General features: G+C 45.1%; 1 protein-coding gene across 1 annotated transcript; it reads left to right on the top strand.

The window, feature by feature from the left end:
• Positions 1-5112: 5112 nt before the first annotated feature.
• LOC125532761 (uncharacterized) lies at positions 5113-6563 on the top strand. The gene has a single exon (XM_048696690.2). It carries the CDS (start codon positions 5183-5185, stop codon positions 6119-6121), a length of 939 nt encoding a protein of 312 aa, XP_048552647.1. The 5' UTR covers positions 5113-5182; the 3' UTR covers positions 6122-6563.
• Positions 6564-25621: the final 19058 nt, after the last annotated feature.

The following is a 25621-nucleotide window of genomic DNA, read 5'->3' as shown; positions in this document are numbered from 1 at the left end:
TAATCCCGAGTTTCACTTTAGCCAAAGGCTCTAAGTGCCATGCGTGTGTGCAAGCTAAGCAACCTCGTAAGCCTCACAAGCCTGCGAAGGAGAGACACCTGGCACCTCTAGAGCTCATACATTCAGATCTCTGTGAGATGAATGGTGTGTTGACTAAAGGTGGAAAGAAATACTTCATGACTCTGATTGATGATTCCACTAGATACTGCTATGTGTATTTGTTAAATACTAAGGATGAGGCTCTACACTACTTTAAAGTCTATAAGGCTGAAGTTGAGAACCAACTTGAGAAGAAAATAAAACGAGTCCGATCTGATCGTGGTGGAGAGTACATTTCTAATGAGTTTGATTTATTCTGTGCGGAACATGGCATTATTCATGAGAGGACGCCTCCCTACTCACCCCAGTCAAACGGGGTTGCCGAACGGAAAAACCGTACTCTAACTGATTTGGTTAACTCCATGTTAGATACATCGGGTTTATCCAAGGCATGGTGGGGGAAGGCTGCATTGACATCTTGTCATGTCCTGAATAAAGTTCCCACAAAGGATAATGAGACTACTCCCTATGAGCAATGGGAAAAGAAGAGAACTACACTCTCTTACTTGCGCACTTGGGGCTGTTTGGCGAAAGTCAATGTGGCGATAATCAAAAAGCGCAAGTTGGGACTAAAGACCGTGGACTGTGTTTTTCTTGGCTATGCCAAGCATAGCGTTGGCTATAGATTTCTAGTGGTGAAATCTAAGGTACCTGACCAGAAGGTCGGTACAATTATAGAGTCTAGGGATGCTACATTTTTTGAGGATATTTTCCTCATGAGAGATATGCAAAGCAGTTCTAGACTGGAATCTGATGAGACTCCTGAACCTGCTATTCCGATGGAATATCATGAACATAAAAGTGATAAGAGTTCCATGGAGGATGACGAAGAAGCTCCTGTTAGGAGCAAGAGACAGAGGACTGCAAAGTCCTTTGGTGATGATTTCCTCGTGTACCTCGTGGATGATGATACTTCCAGCTCCATTTCAGAAGCTTATGCATCTCCGGATGTTGACTACTGGAAGGATGCGGTCCGTAGTGAGATGGATTCCATCTTGGCTAATGGGACATGGGAGATCACTGATCGTCCTTATGATTGTTGACCATTAGGATGTAAGTGGGTGTTCAAAAGGAAGCTTAGGCCCGATGGTACTATTGAGAAGTATAAGGCTAGGCTTGTGGCCAAGGGTTATACCCAGAAAGAAGAAGAGGATTTCTTTGACACTTATTCACCTGTGGCTAGACTGACAACCATTCGAGTGTTACTCGCTTTGGCTGCCTCGCATGGTCTTCTCGTTCATCAGATGAACGTTAAGACGACTTTCCTTAACGGAGAGCTAGACGAGGAAATTTACATGCAACAACCGGATGGCTTTGTAGTAAATGGTCAAGAAGGAAAGGTGTATAAGCTAGTGAAATCTTTGTATGGCCTGAAACAAGCGCCTAAGCAATGTCATGAGAAGTTCAACACTACTCTGACATCTGCTGGCTTTGTTGTGAACGAAGCTGACAAATGTGTATACTATCGCTATGGTGGGGGCGTAGGAGTTATACTGTGTCTGTATGTCGATGACATACTGATATTTGGGACCCACCTCAAGGTCATTGAGGAGGTCAAGTCTTTTCTATCTCACAACTTTGAGATGAAAGACCTGGGTGTGGCTGATGTTATCCTGAACATCAAGCTACTGAGAAATTCTGAGGGTGGAATTACACTTTTGCAATCCCACTATGTTGAGAAGATTTTGAGCAATTTTGGATATTCGGACTGTAAACCTTCTGCAACACCATATGATCCTAGCGTGCAGATTCGAAAGTTCGAAGGCACGGCTGTAGATCAATTGAGATATTCTCAAGTGGTTGGTTCACTGATGTACCTAGCACGTGCTACTCGTCCTGACATCTCATTTGCTGTGTGCAAACTGAGCCAGCTTGTTTCCAATCCGGGAGATGTGCACTGACATGCTGTTGAGCGAGTGATGCGTTATTTGCAAGGTACTGCGAACTATGGAATTCACTATTCTGGGTACCCAACGGTACTTGAGGGGTATAGTGATTCAAATTGGATATCTGATGCTGATGAGATGAAAGCCACTAGTGGACATATCTTCACACTTGGTGGTGGTGCTGTTTCCTGAAAGTCTTGCAAGCAGACGATCTTAACCAGATCGACTATGGAAGCAGAACTCACAATATTAGACACATCATGCGTCGAAGCAGAATGGCTTCAAGAGCTTTTGATGAATTTGTCGATGGTTGATAAACCAGTGCCGGCTGTCCTTATGAATTGTGACAATCAAACAGTGATTGCCAAGGCTAAGAGTTCAAAGGACAACACGAAATCCACAAAAGCACATAAGAAGAAGATTGAAATATGTTAGAAAATCAAGAAACTCTGGAGTAATAGCGTTGGATTATATCCAGACGGCTAAGAATCTGTCAGACCCTTTTACGAAAGGGCTATCACGGGTTGTGATAAAAAATGCATCGAGAAAGATGGGTATGAGACCCACGTAAGTTGCCATGGGGGTAACCCAACCTATGTGATCGGAGATCCCGTGAATTAGGATCTAGGAAAACAATCCAGTGGTGAACTGAGGAGAGTATCCTTAATTAACCCACTCCGTTGGAGATGCACAATACTCTCAATTCTGTAAGGCAGACTGTCTTTTGTTTTAATATGTTCCAAAGCTTGTGTAAGCAAGATGCTAACCTACAGAGCATTCTTTGGAGGAACACACCTATGTGAGCCCGACTGCTGGTCACAGTCTATGAGATTGGGTAATCTCTGTTAAGCTCATGAGAAGGTACAGAGTATGACTAATAAGCTCCACTCGTGGGGTTTAGCCTTCGGCAGCCATGTATCAGCTGACAATAGGCGAAACTTCTACACGCCAAACTGAGAATTCAAGGCATAGTCCATTGTTCAGTTGTGAATAAGTCTAATCCTGTTGCTCTAGGTGGAAGTTCAACTTAACAGTCTCCACTGAAAATTCTGGTATATCAAACATTGTTTGGAACAGTTGACAAACTTATGTGCCTTGAGATTTGGTGAGGGATTGTTGGATTATGGATGGGCTTAGGCCCATATAAGACACTAATCCCTGGTTAATCTTGAGGCCCATGTATGAGATGGCAGGTGGTGGGAAGTTTAGTCCCATCTTGCTAGTTGAGGAGAGTTGAGACCCCTTTATAAGGACTGCTCTACCACTAGCCATTGGGAGCTTGGAAAAAGGAGTGGTACACGCGCGCTCCTCCTCCTCCGCCGTCCGCCTCGCCACGCTTCGCCTCGTCATGACGCGCGCGGGTTGCGGGAATGAGCCGAGCCGAAGCTTATTTTTGCCGCTCAGGAATGAATTAATTAATCAGGGATTAATTAACGAGCCGCTAACATGTGGGCCATTGTCCAAGACGTTGGACTGTGGGCTCACTTGCGTTGCCGGGATTCGTCGACCCCTTGCCGGGGTGCGACGCTTGCCGGGAACAACGACTCCCTTGCCGGAAGTGGGTCGACTCGGTCATGGGCCTCCGCAAGGCCCACGACTTTCTTCCTTACGGACTATATAAGAAGGCTCTGGCCAGTGAAGTAACCAAGTTCGGTTCACTCACTCCCTCTCGCGTGACCTAGCCGTCATCTACTGTTCCTCACTCTGTGCTGCCTCCGGCGATCCCATCCCGACGACCGAGTGCACGGCTGATCGGGAGAACAGGTGCCTCCGGAACCTTGTCGTTCGAGATCCTGCCCGGGAGAACAACAATAAGGTTTTTGGGAAGCGTCTCGACGCGACTGCTCCCGATCCGTCCCCAACTCTGTTCGCCTCTACTTCCACTACTTCCTCGGCATCGACACCATGGCCGACGCCGCCGCCGCTAAGAAGAAGGCCACGGACGACGCCGAGGCTGCCACTGCAGCCGCCGCGTTGGCCTGGCCAACCGGAGGGTATGATCTGTTCATCCCTCGTTTACTCGTACTTATACTAGCCGTATATGTGCTGCTCATAGAATGTTCGATTTTATGTTCTGTATGTGCCAGTATGCTTAGGTATTGCTATGAGATGCATACCTTTTATGCCATGCTTACTGCTTACTTGTGGATAAGTCTAATTGGAAAAATGCTAATATTTCTAACACTAAACGCTTTTATATTTCTTTACAGAGGGAGTAGCTTTCTTTCTTGGTGTGTGTGTGTGATACGATGACACGGTGCACAGGATGCTGGCGCTAAAGAAGACCCAGGGCCCGTAAGTCATGGGTACCTCTGTTTTAGGACAAGTCATGGGTATCTCTTGTGTTAACCATCATAGATACCTCAAAAAACAAGCAGCGATAATGCGGTCTCAACCAACCAAAACCAAAACTAAAACCCAAGTGGGTGGGTATTGAGTATTGACACATCGTCATGCAGCTGACGTATGTGTATATGGCGCCCTATTTCCAGCTCCACCCTTTGGCTGAATCATGCATGCTTGTCTCCATTTCTTCGTATATATGGTCTGTAGAAAATGCAGTTATACTCGCTCTGTACAAGGGATCGACGACTGGTTCAGTACTCAATAATGATTCACAGCGAAAACACGGCATGCGTGCTGCATACTGTATTCATCCACCATACTATGCACTGTTAGTAGTTGATAGTATATGGGTGTTTGATTGACTGACCTCGCGAGACGACCGGACTCCGCGCCCTACTATCAACTGCGGTTAAACCTGCTCTCTTCCTCCTTAATCAAACCATTTAGTACCTGCATTATGTGGGTTACTTTCAAGTTAGTAGTAGTACTATATATGTTAAGCTGTAGCCTGTTCCACTCAGGTAAGAACGGTCGCAGCACGAGCGGAGCGTATTCACACCGGCCGGGTGCAACGTTGGATATTCCTTATTTTGTTCTTTTCCTCGAAACTTATTTACTTTGGAAATTACTCTACCAGTTGAGGCTGAGAAGATGAAAATATCTTGTTTAAAGATAAAGAAAAGATGAAAATATCTTTAGCGTGCGCTTTATGCTTTTGAGAGAGGTCAGTCCGTCAGTACCTCAGCTCCTTCTCCCGCCCCGGCTATATAAGCGACTCGACCCACACATTCATCGCTCCCCCCCTCCTTGCACGCCATCGAGAGCCATCCTCCCCCCTCTCGCGGTCTAGTATGCTCTTGCCCGAGATGAACTGCTCCTTCCTCAAGGCGGCGGCGGTCGCCGTGGTCGTGGCGGTTCTGGCGGCCACGGCCGGCGCAAACTCCTTCGTCTCCGTGGCGCCTCTCCCCGCCGTTTTCCTCTTCTCCCCTCCCTGCTTCCTGTGGATCGCCGCCAACGTCATCGTCGTCTGGCTCCTTTCCTCCTGCCGCCACCGCGGAACAGCCGTCGCGGCCGGACTCTCGTCCACGGCCAGCGACGTATCCGCTGCCATGGGCGGCATGCTCTTCCCTCCGTTGGAACACGACGTCTTTGCTGCCGCTCCTGATGACGTCGTCGCGCCGCCGGCGCCGGTCTCGACGAGCCGGCCGCGGGAAGCGAGAACGGCTAAGAGGCCGGTCGACCGCCCCCGCGTGCGGAAGAAACTCGCCGGCGAGGGCACGGTCACGGTGGGAGGCGCCGTGGCGGAGGCCAAGCCCAAGGGCAAGAAGGAACACATCGAGGAGGAGAAGCCGAGGCCCTCGGCCGCCGCGACCGAGGCCAAGGCCGTTGGCGTGGACGACGTGTCTATGGACACGGCGTGGCAGTCCATCGTGAGGAGCGGCGCGGCGCGGCCGGTGGCCGTGCGGAAGAGCGAGACGTGGGGCGGCGAGGAGCTGCCGCGCATGCGGCGCGCGGCCGACAAGGCCGTGGTCGCGCGGAGGGAGATGCGTAAGTCAGCCACGATGGTCCCGCCCTCCCCGCCGCACCCGGCCGCGGCGTCGTCCCCGGTGGCGGAGAGGCAGGGGTGGCGCACCAGGGACGTGCTGGGGATGGCGCAGGACGAGCTCCTCCGCCGCGCCGAGAGCTTCATCCGGAGGCAGCACGAGCACCTGCGCATGCAGCGGCAGGAGTCCGAGCAGCGCCAGGCCATGGAGCGCGACCGCCGCCGCCCTGCTCCCATCCGCGTCTAGTCGCCGGCCAGCACGACATGCATCGCACATCGCCTATGCACGCGTAGCGTACGTACGTGCTAATCCATCCACAGGATGGATGGATGCACGCGTCCATGCATGTACGGAAGGAAGACTGTACAGAAGTTGGTCAGCTAGCTGGCCGTACTAGCATAATCATCAAGAGACAAAGATGCCTGCCGCCATTGCATGCCTAGAAGGAACGATGGAAGGACTACGTAGGTAGAGGGGGAGGATCCGGCCATGGCTGTCTAGCTACGTAGCACACTGAAGCAGTACTGGTCTGGTCATGCACCGCGTCCTGCAGCTTCGGTCGTTGTAGATTAAATCCGTATGTACGTAGGATCATGGTTGAGTGAGTGAGGAATCAACGCTACATGTAAGTTACTTTAACCTCTAAATAAATGAAGAGCGGTAGCCGTTTCTTTGTTCTTTTGCTCAATTTTGCTGTTTCAAATTCTCGGAGACCCCTGTCCGCAGCGCAAGAATTTCGTAGGAAATCCACAAGAAAATTCATCTCACTTGCCTTGTTCATCACAAAGGATGTGTGCTTGATAGCTGAATAGGTAGATGTGAGCATGCTTGAGATTAAGGGCCTCTTGCATCAAGTGGATTTTGGATTTCACTGATTTAGTATAACTTTGTACCGTATCAATAATAATTAATATTGATTGAAGGGAGTAAAGGATTAAAATCGTAAGGAAATTTTCTAACTATCCCTGATTGTAGGATTGCAAACCTCGTTGCATGAGAGTTGCGGCCAGCCTATTTGGATCGTGAAATTCAAATTGGATCATGAGAAGAAAAAAGACAAGAATATAATAGGAGTGCATGCACAAAAAGAGGATTGTAAAATGCGGGAATCTTGAAACTTGGGTATTTGGTCCACAAAAATAGAAAAGCATGTTGATCTTAATAAGCACAATCAAAGTAAAGTCAAACCATATGAAAATATATAATTAGGATATTATTAGACCTTTACGTACGAATTACTAAAGGAGGTCTGAGTAGATTGTAAATTCTCGCGTTTTTCTTTAAAACTGTGATCAAAGAAATGTTTCCTCCTTTTTCATTTACTCCATTACTTTGAATCAAATTGACGAATGGTAGTACCAAAGGGGAAAACACATACTTATAGTTTCCTCCACTTCTCCTATGAACTATAGAGGCCCTGATTTTGGAGGAATCCAAACATGAGGTCAGGCCAAATGGATTTTTCTTTAAAGTTCCAGTGCATCTTATGTCTTTCTCTCTGGATTCTCTTCCTAATCAAGTAACACACAATCTTAGAAATTTTATATTTTTTCTCCGCGGATCGTCCAAAGGTTCTTCGGAACGTTCCTTATATTTTTGTTTGCTTTACGATTCAAGATGTCATGACATTTCAATCATGTGCTTTTCATATTTCCTTTTTTGGTCAACACTTTTTTCTCTCTCCACGCAACGTTCCCTAGTCGCGGTCGGATTTGGTCATCATGAATCACCATACATGTTTTGATATCACTGAAACTAGCAGAAGCCGACATATGCGAGCACTGCTTCACATTGGAGATACCTCCACCGTCTTTCGGCCTCCGGAGATATTCTTTTCCTTAGTTAGGCTTGCTGAGTTCTTCGGCACTTCGACCATAGCTATGGTGGCAACAATGCTTAGGATCATACCTTGTCCAGATCCGTCTTTGATGCGTCTGCTGGAGCCGATGGCATTGCTTGCCAGTTGCCAGGCCGAAGGAGAAGATGTGTTGCATCTGGTTGTAGTTTCGGATGGGTGTGTTGAGGAACTCAGCGCCCTTGGGGCGGTCCTAAGATAGAAGCACAAGTGTTATTAGTTGTTAGAAGGCAATGGTTGACAGTGTGCAAAACAAGGGGACGGTGAGCTAACCGCGACATCGCCGGTGTAGTGCTCTGCCTTCAGAATGATAGAGAAAGTGCTCTGATCCCAGGATGCGCCACTAAAGTCTCAGAGCTTGGACACTTGGATCCATCGAGCTCTTGTAGGATCGAAAGTATGTCTAGAGGGGGGGGGGGGTGTGATTAGACTACTTGACCACATAAAAATCTAGCCTTTTCCCAATTTTAGTTCTAGGCAGATTTTAGCAACTTAGCACAAGTCAAGCAATCAACCTACACATGCAATTCTAAGAGTATAGCAGCGAAAAGTAAAACAATTGCATATGAAGGTAAAGGGAGGAGTTTGGAGTGTGCAAACGCAATTGGAGACACAGAGATTTTTGGCGTGGTTCCGATAGGTGGTGCTATCATACACCCACGTTGATGGAGACTTCAACCCACGAAGGGTAACAGTTGCGCGAGTCCACGGAGGGCTCCACCCACGAAGGGTCCACGAAGAAGCAACCTTGTCTATCCCACCATGGCCGTCGCGCACGAAGGACTTGCCTCATTCGGGTAGATCTTCACGAAGTAGGCGATCTCCTTGCCCTTACAAACTCCTTGGTTCAACTCCACAATCTTGACGAAGGCTCTCAAGTGACACCTAACCAATCTAGGAGACACCACTCTCCAAGAGGTAATAAATGGTGTGTTGATGATGAACTCCTTGCTCTTGTGCTTCAAATGTTAGTCTCCCCAACACTCAACTCTCTCTCACATGATTTGGATTTGGTGGAAAGATTATTTGAGTGGAAAGCAACTTGGGGAAGGCTAGAGATCAAGATTTATGTGGCTGGAGTGGAATATCTTGATCTCAATACAATTGTAGGTGGTTCTCTCTCAGAAAATGTATGTTGGAAGTGTAGGCATGTCCTGATGGCTCTCTCCACGAATAAAGAGTGGGTGGAGGGGTATAAATAGCCCCCACACAAAATCTAACTGTTACACACAAATTACCAAACTCGGTGGGACCGAATCATGAAACTCGGTCAGACCGATTTAGTTCAAAATGTGAACGTTAGGATTTTCTGTGGGACCGACATGTCAACTGGGTAGACCGATTTTGTTAGGGTTAGGGCATAACGTAATCTCGGTGAGACTGATTTTGGTAATGGACTAACAGAGAGTTGGTCAGGCAAACTCGGTGGGACCGATTCGCTCATCTCGGTTGGACCGAAACGTTATGAAAGGGAAACATAGAGTTTACATTGCAATCTCGGTGGGACCAATCTCTCATCTCGGTTGGACCGAAACGTTACGAAGGGAAACAAAGAGATTACAATCCCATCTCGGTGAGACCGAGATCCCTATCGGTGAGACCGAAAAGACTAGGGTTTCTGGCAGTGGCTATGTCAACTAAACTCGGTGGCACCGGATAGAAAGTTTCGGTGGGGCCGAGTTTGACTTTTGGTTTGGGACATATGTGGATGTGAGAAAGTAGTTGAGGGCTTTTGGAGCATATCACTAAGCACTTTGAGCAATTAAGCCATTAGGCAACACCTCATCCCCTCTTAATAGTATTGGCTTTTCCTATGAACTCAATGTGATCTTGGATCACTTAAATGAAAAGATGTAGAGTCCTGAGCTTTGTGCTTGAGCCAATTCTTTGTCCTTAGAATTTTGAGGGATCCACTTTTCTCATCCATGCCATGCCAATCATTGAGCTTTCCTGAAATGTTTATCTTTAAGTAGCATTAGCTCAATGAGTTATATGTTGTTAGGAATTACCAAAACCACCCAGGGATAGTTGCACTTTCAATCTCCCCCTCTTTGGTAATTGATGACAACATATAGATCAAAGCTTCAACAAATGATAAATAAGATTGAAAAACATTGTCGATTTGAGAAGTATGTGATAAGTAAGAGCTCCCCCTAAATTTGTGCATTATTTAAAATTTGCTTGTGAATGCAAATGCACAATCGATTAGGATCATGGGTTACTCTTCCATGTCACATACATCTTGGTGGAGCGCTCAAAATGATAGAGATTAAAAGCATGCACTCATCACCAAGCAAGTGAATGATCATATAAGGATATAAGAGATAGCATCATTCAACCAAGCATTAAGGGTAGCATATGATCAAACACATGATCAACAAGTATCTCACAAGGACATAAAGTATCTCACACAAGCACTCAATAAAGAAGTTCAACCAAAATAGCAAGAGAGATAAAAAGAACAACACTCTCTCTCTCGAAGCCTATGATCTATACATTTTTCTCCCCCTTTGGCAACAAGTTACCAAAAAGTTCAAAAATGCATAGTGCTAAACAACTCTCAGGCTTGATCTTCGGGAGGTGGTGTAGAGAGAACTCCAAGGACGAAGGCTTCCGATGAAGTAGTTGGAGCTAATGGAGTGGGTGCTAGAGGTGGCACTGGAGCTGTGGCTGCTGGTGCTGACACTGAAGCTCGAGTATCTGAGACTGGCACTGCAACAGACATTGTACCTCGTGGCACACGCTTGAAAGCATCAGTAGTTGATTTGTCCTTCTTCTCCTATGCTTCCTCCTAAAGCTGCTCAACTGCAGTTTGGATCTCAGTTACCTTGACATCCAGATCATAGAACTTCTGCTCAACGATCCTCTCCAAGCTCTCCTGATTCTAAGTCAGGGTGGCCAAGCCCTTCTCAATCCTCAGTGTAGCTTGAATCGGATATCCAAGCTGATCTTGCTTGCTCTTCAGGAATACTTGAGATGCCTCTTCAGCAGTTGGAATCCTTGCAGCTTTCTCTGCCCTTGCCTTCTCTCTCTCTTCTCATGTGCTTGAGCTGAAGATGGTTCATTTTCATTCATGAAAATAGTATTGTCTTCAAAATCAGGGTAGATGGGCAGGTGCTCCTTATCCAAAAGATACTTGCCTGTGCCCATCTTTGAGTTGACGAGCTCCTGAATTTGTGGGGCATACCCACAACTCCTCTTCTGATCAGCTGCTGTCCTTTTGATTGTCTCCACAATCAGACTCATGACTTTGAATTTTTGAGGCACATCAAACAAATGTAGCAAGTTGATGGTATGTCCTCTGATCATCTTGTGATCACCTGACTTGGGTAGCAGTGTGTGTCTGAGGATCCAATTTATAGTAGGCAGACCAGACAACAAGTAGTGGACAGATCCAAACTTGTGAGTATCCAAAGTAGCATCTGGGATCTCTTTGTACATGTTGGCCATTGTGTTGTGGTCTTTCTTCTTCTCAGCATATACATCCAAGTCATCTTCATGCTCTGCAGGGGCATTGATCAAGTGAGCCCATTCATTAACAGAAGACTGGTACCTTGTACCTTCGGACATCCAAATGATCTTTCCATCTGGGTAGAAGTGGGCAGTGGAGTAAAACTGCATGATCAGCTCATCGTTCCACTTGGTGAGCTTCTGGGCCACAAAGACATCAACTCCACATGCCTTGAAGCTGTCATATACACCTGGATAGTGATCTTCATTCTCTTGGATGTACTCCCAGTCAACCTATTTCATGTCACACACAATGGGCTTCTTCTCAAGCAACACTGTCTCATAAAAATCTTGTTCTTCCTTGGTGTGAAACCTGTAGTCCACAGCAGTCCTCCTCTTGACATCATATGGATCAGACTGTCTCCATAACCTCAGTCCTGCATCCTTCCTGATTTTCATGTTTTCTGCCACAGGGTGAGCATCATTATGGTCAGGGATCTTAGGCTTCAGCTTTCTCAACACAACTGAGTCATCTTCTTCTTCTTCTTCAGCAGCTTCAGGCACCGGGGCCTTGTTTTTCTCCTCAGCAGGAATGTTTCTAGTGCTTCTCTTGGGTTTAGGCTTCTGAGATGGAGTAGTATCCTTGGGAGAAGCTTTGGGCTTAGATGGAATAACCCCTGATCTGATTGCATCTCCCATGTGCTTTTGAGCCTTAGGAACTGGTGCAACATCCTCTTCCTCTTCATCTAAGCCTCTCATTATTGATGATCTGTCAAGCACTCTGGCAATGGTCTTCTTGACCATTTCCTTCCTTTTCTTTCCTTCTCCAATAGCCTCTTCAGTTTGCTTGGAGGTTTCAGCAGTTGAGGCTCTAACCTTTAAGGTTGGAACCCTCTTGGCAGGGGGCTTCTTGTGCAAGCCAGGCTTAGTTGATGCTGAAGGAAATATGCCCTAGAGGCAATAATAAAGTTATTATTTATTTCCTTATAATCATGATAAAGGTTTATTATTCATGCTAGAATTGTATTAACCGGAAACATAATACATGTGTGAATACATAGACAAACAAAGTGTCACTAGTATGCCTCTACTTGACTAGCTCGTTAATCAAAGATGGTTATGTTTCCTAACCATGAACAATGAGTTGTTATTTGATTAACGGGGTCACATCATTAAGAGAATGATCTTATTGACATGACCCATTCCATTAGCTTAGCACCCGATCGTTTAGTATGTTGCTATTGCTTTCTTCATGACTTATACATGTTCCTATGACTATGAGATTATGCAACTCCCGTTTGCCGGAGGAACACTTTGGGTGCTACCAAATGTCACAATGTAACTGGGTGATTATAAAGGAGCATTACAGGTGTCTCCAAAGGTAGATGTTGGGTTGGCGTATTTCGAGATTAGGATTTGTCACTCTGATTGTCGGAGAGGTATCTCTGGGCCCTCTCGGTAATGCACATCACATAAGCCTTGCAAGCATTGCAACTAATGAGTTAGTTGCGGGATGATGTATTTACAGAACGAGTAAAGAGACTTGCCGGTAACAAGATTGAACTAGGTATTGGATACCGACGATCGAATCTCGGGCAAGTAACATACCGATGACAAAGGGAACAACGTATGTTGTTATGCGGTCTGACCGATAAAGATCTTCGTAGAATATGTAGGAGCCAATATGGGCATCCAGGTCCCGCTATTGGTTATTGACCGGAGACGTGTCTCGGTCATGTCTACATTGTTCTCGAACCCGTAGGGTCCGCACGCTTAAGGTTACGATGACAGTTATATTATGAGTTTATGCATTTTGATATACCGAAGGTTGTTCGGAGTCCCGGATGTGATCACGGACATGACGAGGAGTCTCGAAATGGTCGAGACATAAAGATTGATATATTGGAAGCCTATGTTTGGATATCGGAAGTGTTCCGGGTGAAATCGGGATTTTACCGGAGTACCGGGAGGTTACCGGAACCCCCCGGGAGCTATATGGGCCTTAGTGGGCTTTAGTGGAAAGGAGAAAGGGGCAGCCCAAGGTGGCTGTGCGCCTCCCCCCTTCCCCTAGTCCTATTAGGACTAGGAGAGGTGGCCGGCCCCCTCTCTCTCTTTCCCCCCTCAAGGAGTCCTATTCCAACTAGGATTGGGGGGGGGGAATCCTACTCCCAGAGGGAGTAGGACTCTCCTGGCGCGCCACACCTTGGCCGGCCAGCCTCCCCCCTCTAGTCCTTTATATACTGAGGCAGAGGCACCCCAGAAACACACAAGTTGATCCACGTGATCTATTCCTTAGCCGTGTGCGGTGCCCCCAGCCACCATAGTCCTCGATAATACTGTAGCGGAGTTTAGGCGAAGCCCTGCTGCTGTAGTACATCAAGATCGTCACCACGCCGTCGTGCTGACGGAACTCTTCCCCGACACTTTGCTGGATCGGAGTCCGGGGATCGTCATCGAGCTGAACGTGTGCTCGAACTCGGAGGTGCCGTTGTTTCGGTGCTTGATCGGTTGGATTGCGAAGACGTACGACTACTTCCTCTACATTGTGTCAATGCTTCCACAGTCGGTCTACGTGGGTACGTAGACAACACTCTCTCCTCTCGTTGCTATGCATCACATGATCTTGCGTGTGCGTAGGAATTTTTTTGAAATTACTATGAAACCCAACAGTGGCATCCGAGCCTAGGTTATTTATGTTGATGTTATATGCACGAGTAGAACACAAGTGAGTTGTGGGCGATATAAGTCATACTGCCTACCAGCATGTCATACTTTTAGTTCGGCGGCATTGTTGGACGAGATGACCCGGACCAACATTACGCGTACGCTTACGCGAGACCGGTTCCCCCGACGTGCTTTGCACATAGGTGGCTTGCGGGCGACTGTCTCTCCAACTTTAGTTGAACCAAGTGTGGCTACGCCCGGTCCTTGCGAAGGTTAAAACGGAGTCTATTTGACAAACTATCGTTGTGGTTTTGATGCGTAGGTGAGATTGGTTCTTGCTTAAGCCCGTAGCAGCCACGTAAAACTTGCAACAACAAAGTAGAGGACGTCTAACTTGTTTTTGCAGGGCATGTTGTGATGTGATATGGTCAAGACATGATGCTGAATTTTATTGTATGAGATGATCATGTTTTGTAACCGAGTTATCGGCAACTGGCAGGAGCCATATGGTTGTCGCTTTATTGTATGAAATGCAATCGCGATGTAATGCTTTACCTTATTACTAAGCGGTAGTGATAGTCGTAGAAGCATAAGCTTGGCGAGACGACAACGATGCTACGATGGAGATCAAGGTGTCACGCCGGTGAAGATGGTGATCACGACGGTGCTTCGGAGATGGAGATCACAAGCACAAGATGATGATGGCCATATCATATCACTTATATTGATTGCATGTGATGTTTATCCTTTTATGCTTCTTATCTTGCTTTGATTGACGGTAGCATTATAAGATGATCTCTCACTAAATTATCAAGAAGTGTTCTCCCTGAGTATGCACCGTTGCGAAAGTTCTTCGTGCTGAGACACCACGTGATGATCGGGTGTGATAGGTTCTACGTTCAAATACAACGGGTGCAAAACAGTTGCACAAGCGGAATACTCAGGTTATACTTGATGAGCCAAGCATATACAGATATGGCCTCGGAACACGGAGACCGAAAGGTCGAGCATGAATCATATAGTAGATATGATCAACATAACGATGTTCACCATTGAAAACTACTCCATCTCACGTGATGATCGGTTATGGTTTAGTTGATTTGGATCACGTAATCACTTAGAGGATTAGAGGGATGTCTATCTAAGTGGGAGTTCTTTAATTAATTTGATTAACTGAACTTAAATTTATCATGAAACTTACTACCTGATTATTATCTTGCTTGTTTATGTTTGATTGTAGATAGATGGCTCGTGCTGTTGTTTCGTTGAATTTTAATGCGTTCCTTGAGAAAGCAAAGTTGAAAGATGACGGTAGCAATTACACGGACTGGGTCCGTAACTTGAGGATTATCCTCATTGCTGCACAGAAGAATTACGTCCTGGAAGCACCGCTGGGTGCCAGGCCTGCTGCAGGAGCAGGGCCGGATGTTATGAACGTCTGGCAGAGCAAAGCTGATGACTACTCGATAGTTTAGTGTGCCATGCTTTACGGCTTAGAATCGGGACTTCAACGACGTATTGAACGTCATGGAGCATATGAGATGTTCCAGGAGTTGAAGTTAATATTTCAAGAAAATGCCCGGATTGAGAGATATGAAGTCTCCAATAAGTTCTATAGCTGCAAGATGGAAGAGAACAGTTCTGTCAGTGAGCATATACCCAAAATGTCTGGGTATAATAATCACTTGATTCAATTGGGAGTTAATCTTCCAGATGATTGCGTCATTGACATAATTCTTCAATCACTGCCACCAAGCTACAAGAGCTTCGTGATGAACTATAATATGCAAGGGATGAACAAGACTATTCCCGAGCTCTTCGCGATGCTGAAAGCTGCGGAGGTAGAAATCAAGAAGGAGCATCAAGTGTTGATGGTCAACAAGACCACTAGTTTCAAGAAAAAGCGCAAAGGGAAGAAGAAGGGGAACTTCAAAAAGAACGGCAAACAAGTTGCTACTCAAGAGAAGAAACCCAAACCTGGACCTAAGCCTGAAACTGAGTGCTTCTATTGCAAGCAGACTGGTCACTGGAAGTGGAACTACCCCAAGTATTTGGCGGATAAGAAGGATGGCAAGGTGAACAAAGGTATATGTGATATACATGTTATTGATGTGTACCTTACTAATGCTCGCAGTAGCACCTGGGTATTTGATACTGGTTCTGTTGCTAATATTTGCAACTCGAAACAGGGACTACGGATTAAGCGAAGATTGGTTAAGGACGAGGTGACGATGCGCGTGGGAAACGGTTCCAAAGTCGATGTGATCGCAGTCGGCACGCTACCTCTACATCTACCTTCGGGATTAGTATTAGACCTAAATAATTGTTATTTGGTGCCAGCGTTAAGCATGAACATTATATCTGGATCTTGTTTGATGCGAGACGGTTATTCATTTAAATCAGAGAATAATGGTTGTTCTATTTATATGAGTAATATCTTTTATGGTCATGCACCCTTGAAGAGTGGTCTGTTCTTGTTGAATCTCGATAGTAGTAACACACATATTCATAATGTTGAAGCCAAAAGATGCAGAGTTGATAATGAGAGTGCAACTTATTTGTGGCACTGCCGTTTAGGTCATATCGGTGTAAAGCGCATGAAGAAACTTCATTCTGATGGACTTTTGGAACGACTTGATTATGAATCACTTGGTACTTGCGAACTGTGCCTCATGGGCAAGATGACCAAAACACCGTTCTCCGGTACTATGGAGAGAGCAACAGATTTGTTGGAAATCATACATACAGATGTATGTGGTCCGATGAATATTGAGGCTCGTGGCGGATATCGTTATTTTCTCACCTTCACAGATGATTTAAGCAGATATGGGTATATCTACTTAATGAAACATAAGTCTGAAACATTTGAAAAGTTCAAGGAATTTCAGAGTGAAGTTGAAAATCATCGTAACAAGAAAATAAAGTTTCTACGATCTGATCATGGAGGAGAATATTTGAGTTACGAGTTTGGTGTACATTTGAAAAATTGTGGAATAGTTTCGCAACTCACGCCACCCGGAACACCTCAGTGTAATGGTGTGTCCGAACGTCGTAATCGTACTTTACTAGATATGGTGTGATCTATGATGTCTCTTACTGATTTACCGCTATCGTTTTGGGGATACGCTCTAGAGACGGCCGCATTCACGTTAAATAGGGCACCATCAAAATCCGTTGAGACGACGCCTTATGAACTGTGGTTTGGCAAGAAACCAAAGTTGTCGTTTCTGAAAGTTTGGGGCTGCGATGCTTATGTGAAAAAGCTTCAACCTGATAAGCTCGAACCCAAATCGGAGAAATGTGTCTTCATAGGATATCCAAAGGAAACTATTGGATACACCTTCTATCACAGATCCGAAGGCAAGACTTTTGTTGCTAAATTCGGAAACTTTCTAGAGAAGGAGTTTCTCTCGAAAGAAGTGAGTGGGAGGAAAGTAAAACTTGACGAGGTAACTGTACCTGCTCCCTTATTGGAAAGTAGTACATCACAGAAAACTGTTTCAGTGACACCTACACCAGTTAGTGAGGAAGCTAATGATAATGATCATAAAACTTCAGATCAAGATACTACTGAACCTCGTAGATCAACCAGAGTGAGATCCGCGCCAGAGTGGTACGGTAATCCTGTTCTGGAAGTCATGCTACTAGATCATGATGAACCTACGAACTATGAAGAAGCAATGGTAAGCCCAGATTCCGCAAAATGGCTTGAAGCCATGAAATCTGAGATGGGATCCATGTATGAGAACAAAGTATGGACTTTGGTTGACTTGCCCGATGATCGACAAGCAATTGAGAATAAATGGATCTTCAAGAAGAAGACTGACGCTGACGGTAATGTTACTGTCTACAAAGCTCGACTTGTCGCAAAAGGTTTTCAACAAGTTCAAGGGATTGACTACGATGAGACCTTCTCACCTGTAGCGATGCTTAAGTCTGTCCGAATCATGTTAGCAATTGCCGCATTTTATGATTATGAAATTTGGCAGATGGATGTCAAAACTGCATTCCTGAATGGATTTCTGGAAGAAGAGTTGTATATGATGCAACCAGAAGGTTTTGTCGATCCAAAGGGAGCTAACAAAGTGTGCAAGCTCCAGCGATCCATTTATGGACTGGTGCAAGCCTCTCAGAGTTGGAATAAACGCTTTGATAGTGTGATCAAAGCATTTGGTTTTATACAGACTTTCGGTGAAGCCTGTATTTACAAGAAAGTGAGTGGGAGCTCTATAGCATTTCTGATATTATATGTGGATGACATATTAGTGATTGGAAATGATATAGAATTTCTGGATAGCATAAAGGGATACTTGAATAAGAGTTTTTCAATGAAATACCTCGGTGAAGCTGCTTACATATTAGGCATAAAGATCTATAGAGATAGATCAAAACGCTTAATTGGACTTCCACAAACAACATACCTTGACAAAATTTTGAAGAAGTTCAAAATGGATCAAGCAAAGAAAGGATTCTTGCCCGTGTTACAAGGTGTGAAATTGAGTAAGACTCAATGCCCGACCACTGCAGAAGATAGAGAGAATATGAAAGATGTTCCCTATGCATCAGCGATAGGATCTATCATGTATGCAATGCTGTGTACCAGACCTGATGTGTGCCTTGCTATAAGTCTAGCAGGGAGGTACCAAAGTAATCCAGGAGTGGATCACTGGACAGCGGTCAAGAACATCCTGAAATACCTAAAAAGGACTAAGGATATGTTTCTCGTATATGGAGGTGACAAAGAGCTCATCGTAAAAGGTTACGTTGATGCAAGCTTTGACACTGATCTGGACGATTCTAAATCGTAAACCGGATACGTGTTTACATTAAACGGTGGAGCTGTCAGTTGGTGCAGTTCTAAACAAAGCATCGTAGCGGGATCTACATGTGAAGCGGAGTACATAGCTGCTTCAAAAGCAGTGAACGAAGGAGTCTGGATGAAGGAGTTCATATCCGATCTAGGTGTCATACCTAGTGCATCGGGTCCAATGAAAATCTTTTGTGACAATACTGGTGCAATTGCCTTGGCAAAGGAATCCAGATTTCACAAGAGAACCAAGCACATCAAGAGACGCTTCAATTCCATCCGGGATCTAGTCCAGGTGGGAGACATAGAGATTTGCAAGATACATACGGATCTGAATGTTGCAGACCCGTTGACTAAGCCTCTACCACGAGCAAAACATGATTAGCACCAAGGCTCCATGGGTGTTAGAATCATTACGGTGTAATCTAGATTATTGACTCTAGTGCAAGTGGGAGACTGAAGGAAATATGCCCTAGAGGCAATAATAAAGTTATTATTTATTTCCTTATAATCATGATAAAGGTTTATTATTCATGCTAGAATTGTATTAACCGGAAACATAATACATGTGTGAATACATAGACAAACAAAGTGTCACTAGTATGCCTCTACTTGACTAGCTCGTTAATCAAAGATGGTTATGTTTCCTAACCATGAACAATGAGTTGTTATTTGATTAACGGGGTCACATCATTAAGAGAATGATCTTATTGACATGACCCATTCCATTAGCTTAGCACCCGATCGTTTAGTATGTTGCTATTGCTTTCTTCATGACTTATACATGTTCCTATGACTATGAGATTATGCAACTCCCGTTTGCCGGAGGAACACTTTGGGTGCTACCAAATGTCACAACGTAACTGGGTGATTATAAAGGAGCATTACAGGTGTCTCCAAAGGTAGATGTTGGGTTGGCGTATTTCGAGATTAGGATTTGTCACTCTGATTGTCGGAGAGGTATCTCTGGGCCCTCTCTGTAATGCACATCACATAAGCCTTGTAAGCATTGCAACTAATGAGTTAGTTGCAGGATGATGTATTTACAGAACGAGTAAAGAGACTTGCCGGTAACGAGATTGAACTAGGTATTGGATACCGACGATCGAATCTCGGGCAAGTAACATACCGATGACAAAGGGAACAACGTATGTTGTTATGCGGTCTGACTGATAAAGATCTTCATAGAATATGTAGGAGCCAATATGGGCATCCAGGTCCCGCTATTGGTTATTGACCGGAGACGTGTCTCGGTCATGTCTACATTGTTCTCGAACCCGTAGGGTCCGCACGCTTAAGGTTACGATGACAGTTATATTATGAGTTTATGCATTTTGATATACCGAAGGTTGTTCGGAGTCCCGGATGTGATCACGGACATGACGAGGATCTCGAAATGGTCGAGACATAAAGATTGATATATTGGAAGCCTATGTTTGGATATTGGAAGTGTTCCGGGTGAAATCGGGATTTTACCGGAACCCCCCGGGAGCTATATGGGCCTTAGTGGGCTTTAGTGGAAAGGAGAAAGGGGCAGACCAAGGTGGCTGTGCGCCTCCCCCCTTCCCCTAGTCCTATTAGGACTAGGAGAGGTGGCCGGCCCCCTCTCTCTCTTTCCCCCCTCAAGGAGTCCTATTCCAACTAGGATTGGGGGGGGGGGAATCCTACTCCCAGAGGGAGTAGGACTCTCCTGGCGCGCCACACCTTGGCCGGCCAGCCTCCCCCCTCTAGTCCTTTATATACTGAGGAAGAGGCACCCCAGAAACACACAAGTTGATCCACGTGATCTATTCCTTAGCCGTGTGCGGTGCCCCCAGCCACCATAGTCCTCGATAATACTGTAGCGGAGTTTAGGCGAAGCCCTGCTGCTGTAGTACATCAGATCGTCACCACGCCGTCGTGCTGACGGAACTCTTCCCCGACACTTTGCTGGATCAGAGTCCGGGGATCGTCATCGAGCTGAACGTGTGCTCGAACTCGGAGGTGCCGCTGTTTCGGTGCTTGATCGGTTGGATTGCGAAGACGTACGACTACTTCCTCTACGTTGTGTCAACGCTTCCACAGTCGGTCTGCGTGGGTACGTAGACAACACTCTCTCCTCTCATTGCTATGCATCACATGATCTTGCGTGTGCGTAGGAATTTTTTTGAAATTACTACGAAACCCAACAGATGCAACTGTGTCATACTCTTTCTTCAGCATCTTTTTCCTTGAAGTAGCCTCATCCTCAACAGCCACATAATCTTCATCCTCTAAATCAGAAGTTTTCTTCTTCCTTGTCCTGGTAGCTGCCTTTGGCAAGTTTCTTGGTGTGCTCCTGCTGCCATCATCAGAAGAAGTAGAGGGACTAGTGCCCTCACTCAGTTGAACCTGCTCCTCAGACTTGTTCTGGCTGTCACTTTGATCAGACATCTTGCAGGCAAACTATCAGCAGACCCTGTGAATGGATTATAGATGAGGTAGAGAAGATGAGCATCACAAAGTATAGGAGTTTTGCAAAATAATTGACCCAAAAACTTAGTTTTAGTTCTTCACAGAAAGCATTTCGGATCTACCGATTTGTAAACTCGGTGATACCGAAGCAGCTTTTGGGACCTAAACTAGTGAACTCGGTCAGACCGAGTCACAGTTCGGTGGCACCGAGACTGCTAGGGTTTCACAGAGAATTGAACTCGATCACACCGATTTGCAATTTTCGGTCAGACCGAAAACGCATGTGCAATGGCCTAAGCCAAATCGGTGAGACCGATTTCCACGACTCGGTCGGTCCGAGATGAGTTCGGCGGAGACCTAACCCTAAATTTTCAAATCAAATCTAATCTATGGGGCGTTTTCGCTGGACAGGATGATTTCATTCGTGGCAAGAATCACGGCAAAGCAATGTGCTAAGAATCAGAGTTATGGATTAGCACAAAGATCAAGTTCGTACCCTAGTTCGGCGGCGAACTTGCTACGGCGGCAACGGCGGGGCAGATTGCCGTTGACGGCGGCGGAGACCAGCGGCGGGAGGTCGCTGACGGCGAGAGGATGATCCGGAGACCCGAGGAGGGAGAGTAGGTTATGCGCGGGCGAAGGGTTTCGGAAATTTTTCCAAATTTTGGCCCGTCAGTATATATAACCTGACCCTGTCGGTGTGACCGAGTGGAACAACTCGGTGGCACCGAGATGCAAAACTACAGGCAATTACTGCAACTCGGTGTGATCGAAAGGTTCTAATCGGTTTTACCGAGATTGAAAACCTAGATCAACTAAGTGATCTCGGTAGGACCGAAAAGGATGAATCGGTCAGACCGAAATGCACAAAGAGGTTTTGGAAGTTTAAGTCTATGACGAATCGGGAACTCCGAGTGCTCCTCACACAGAGTGGTTCGAATCTAACTTGATCAAACTTTGTGATGTAGCATGAATAGAGTTTGAGACGAGAAAAGCATAGATAGCTAGAGGGAGTTCTTAGGCATTCTTGTCCATCCATTTGGCAAAAGAGAAAAGGCCAAACAATCAAAGCAACAAATGGATGTCCCCGAATGAGTAAAATATGCAACCAACATGCTCACACAATAAGATGGCAAAATAAATATGTGACAAAGCATGCACAAACACTCTAGCATGTATCAAGCAATTGGCGATGACTAGGTCATCTATAGATGAGTATATTGACTTAGGAGTCAAATGAGAACATTTGATCATAGGTCATACTTATCGTTTAAGCACAAGTGGGGTTACCACTTTTACATAGAGCATTATTGTACTCACACCATTAGAATTGCTTTAGCTCAATTGATTAGGGTAAAGCTCCCCCTAGATGTGATATCCCCCTAAGAGGGATCAACTATCCTTGGGTTTTGTCGATGATGACTTCATGTAGGTGTTGAAGATGTGGATGCTCAATGTTGATGTAGATCATTCGGAGCAATCCTTTGGAGTGAGTTGCACTTTCAATACCTACATTGGTTAGTCCCACAAGGAACAAACAAGGATATCCATAGACATAGAGTGACATGTACACAAGATGATGTCCATGGAAGCATTAGGTTACCTTGTCCCTTGTCTTACCAACAAGAGGGTTTGTGACTCCTTGAACTAGTGCAAGATATGAAAGTTGTTTGTACTTGTCCTTGCCAAAATGATACGAGTGAAGTATGTTGGCGGAGTCACCCTCAAGAACTCTCTAGTTCTTCTTCTTCGGGATCCACACCATCTTGATGGGAATCCTTGGAGTTGTAGTCGTACTTGATGAAGTAGAACTTGATGTAGTCTTGGGAACCCACTTGACCAAGGCTTTGGGAGCTTCTTCAAATGCATCAATCTCCTCTTGAAGCTTGCCCTTGCCTTTTACCTTGTGGTCTTGTGGTGGAAGATCATCTTGGGATTGTGTTCCTTTGAAAGAAGTAGGATCATACTTCTCTTGTTGAGGAACAAACTTCGTCTTGGGGTATTGATCTTCTTCCCACTCAACTCCATTGGCATTGAACTTTCGTTCCAAACCAACACCTTGATTCTTCCGGTGTCTTCCTTGCTTGCGTACAATTTCCTCAAATTGCTTACTTCTGGCAAGGCTCTTGTAAACACCTTTACTATAATTCCCTTCAATAAGCTATTTTATTGTTCAAGTGTAACTTGGCTAAGATAATCATTAGTGGAATCAAGAGAGCTACTAGAAGCAACAACATTGGATTTAGCATGATTGTTGTTACTACTAGATGAAGAATCTTTCTTGTTCTTGTTGCTAGATTTAACTTGTGGCATGTAAGTAGACAAGAGTAAACGCTTGGCAATGTAAGAATAACTTTTCTTGCGAAGATCATCATTGATTGCCTTTAAAAACTCATGTTCTTGCTCAAGGTTGAGCTTTTCAAAGCGTAGCTTATCATGAATCTTTAAAAGTTCTTGATGATCTTCCAAGGTAGTTTCATGAGCTAACTTAAGAGTGTTTAGTTCTTTAGTTAGGCACTCAATCTCCTTCTTATCATCGTCATTCGTTTTATCTTGATTATCATGATTAATAGCAAGCTCATCATAGTTTTCATAACTCGAGTTGTCAACAAGTAAATCATCATCTCCTAGCAAATATCTTCATCACTATTGAAATCAACATACACGGGGTGTGTTACCTTTGGACCTTTAGCCATGAAGCATCTCCCAATTCCTTCATTTGGTGAGTCAAATATGTCAAAGGAGTTGGTTGTCACAAGTGTTAGTCCGGCAACACCTCCATCTTGAGTATATTCGGAGTCGGAGTGATAACTTCTTTCGGAGTGATTGTCGGAGTCGGAACCGAATACCCATTCACCAACATGAGCTTGATGCCTTCTTTTTGTGTAGCTCCTTGATGACTTGTCCTTTCTTTCTGAGTCCTTGCTTCTCCGAGAGGGTGTTCGTTCATAACGATCATCTCTACTCATTCTCTCTCTTGATGGTGATTCTTCTCTTCTACTCCTTCTCTTGGGAGAATCTTCTCTTCTTTTGTAGGAGGTTGTACATTCATTGGAGTAGTGTCCGGGTCTTCCACAATTGTAGCAATTACGCTCACAACTAGAAGATCTTCTGTCATTGTAGGACCTTGACTTGGAACTTCTTTCCTTGATTCTACTTTTGTAGAACTTGTTGAAGTTCTTAACCATTAGACTCAATTCTTCATTGAAGATTTGCTTCTCACTTGATGATGTGGGAGCATCACACGTGGCTTTGTAAGCACCACTTGACTTGTTGTGAAGCTCTTCCTTATCCTTGAGTGACATCTCATGAGCAACAATTCTTCCAATTACTTCCGTTGGCTTGAGATCTTTGTAATTGGGCATCATTTGGATCAATGTGCACACGGTATCATATTTTCCATCCAAGGCTCTTAGGATCTTCTTGATGATGAATCTATAGGTCATCTCTTCACTTCCTAAGCCGACAATCTCATTTGTGATGAGAGCAAGCCTAGAGTACATTTCAGCGACGCCTTCACCATCCTTCATTTTGAACTTGTCAAGCTGACTTTGAAGCACATCCAATTTGGATTCCTTGACAGATTCGGTACCTTCGTGCATATCAATCAAAGTATCCCAAATTTCCTTTGCATTCTCAAGACGGCTGATTTTGTTGAATTCTTTAGGGCATAATCTGTTGAAGATAATATCACAAGCTTGAGAATTGTATTGCAACATCTTCAACTCTTCCGCGGTAGCTTCACGATTTGGTTCTCTCCCATCGAAGAATTCACCTTGCAAGCCAATACACACAATAGCGCAAACGGCGGGGTTATGTCCAAGAATATGCATTTTCATCTTATGCTTCCAACTAGCAAAATTTGTACCATCAAAGCAAGGACCTCTACGGTGGTAATTTCCCTCGCTAGACGCCATACTCTCCTAGGTTGTGAAACCAAGGCTATGACCACCAAAATCTATGGAAATCAAAGCAAATGGAGACCAAAGCTCTGATACCACTTGTAGGATCGAAATTATGTCTAGAGGGGGGTGATTAGACTACTTGACCAAATAAAAATCTAGCCTTTTCCCAATTTTAGTTCTAGGCAGATTTTAGCAACTTAGCACAAGTCAAGCAATCAACCTACACATGCAATTCTAAGAGTATAGCAGCGGAAAGTAAAACAATTGCATGTGAAGGTAACGGGAGGAGTTTGGAGTGTGTAAACGCAATTGAAGACACGGAGATTTTTGGCGTGATTCCGATAGGTGGTGCTATCATACATCCACATTGATTGAGACTTCAACCCACGAAGGGTAATGGTTGCGCGAGTCCACAGAGGGCTCCACCCACGTAGGGTCCATGAAGAAGCAACCTTGTCTATCCCACCATGGACGTCGCCCACGAAGGACTTGCCTCACTCGGGTAGATCTTCACGAAGTAGGCGATCTCCTTGCCCTTACAAACTCCTTGGTTCAACTCCACAATCTTGACGGAGGCTCCCAAGTGACACCTAATCAATCTAGGAGACACCACTCTCCAAGAGGTAATAAAT

Source organism: Triticum urartu, chromosome 1A (genome assembly GCF_056163025.1).
Source record: "Triticum urartu cultivar PI428250 chromosome 1A, HENAU_Tu73, whole genome shotgun sequence".
Lineage (NCBI taxonomy): Eukaryota > Viridiplantae > Streptophyta > Magnoliopsida > Poales > Poaceae > Triticum > Triticum urartu.
This window is presented reverse-complemented; position numbering and strand designations above follow the sequence as displayed.

Coding starts and splice junctions, on each gene's coding strand:
- LOC125532761 (XM_048696690.2), top strand. CDS start 5,183: ATGCTCTTGCCCGAGATGAACTGCTCCTTCCTCAAGGCGGCGGCGGTC.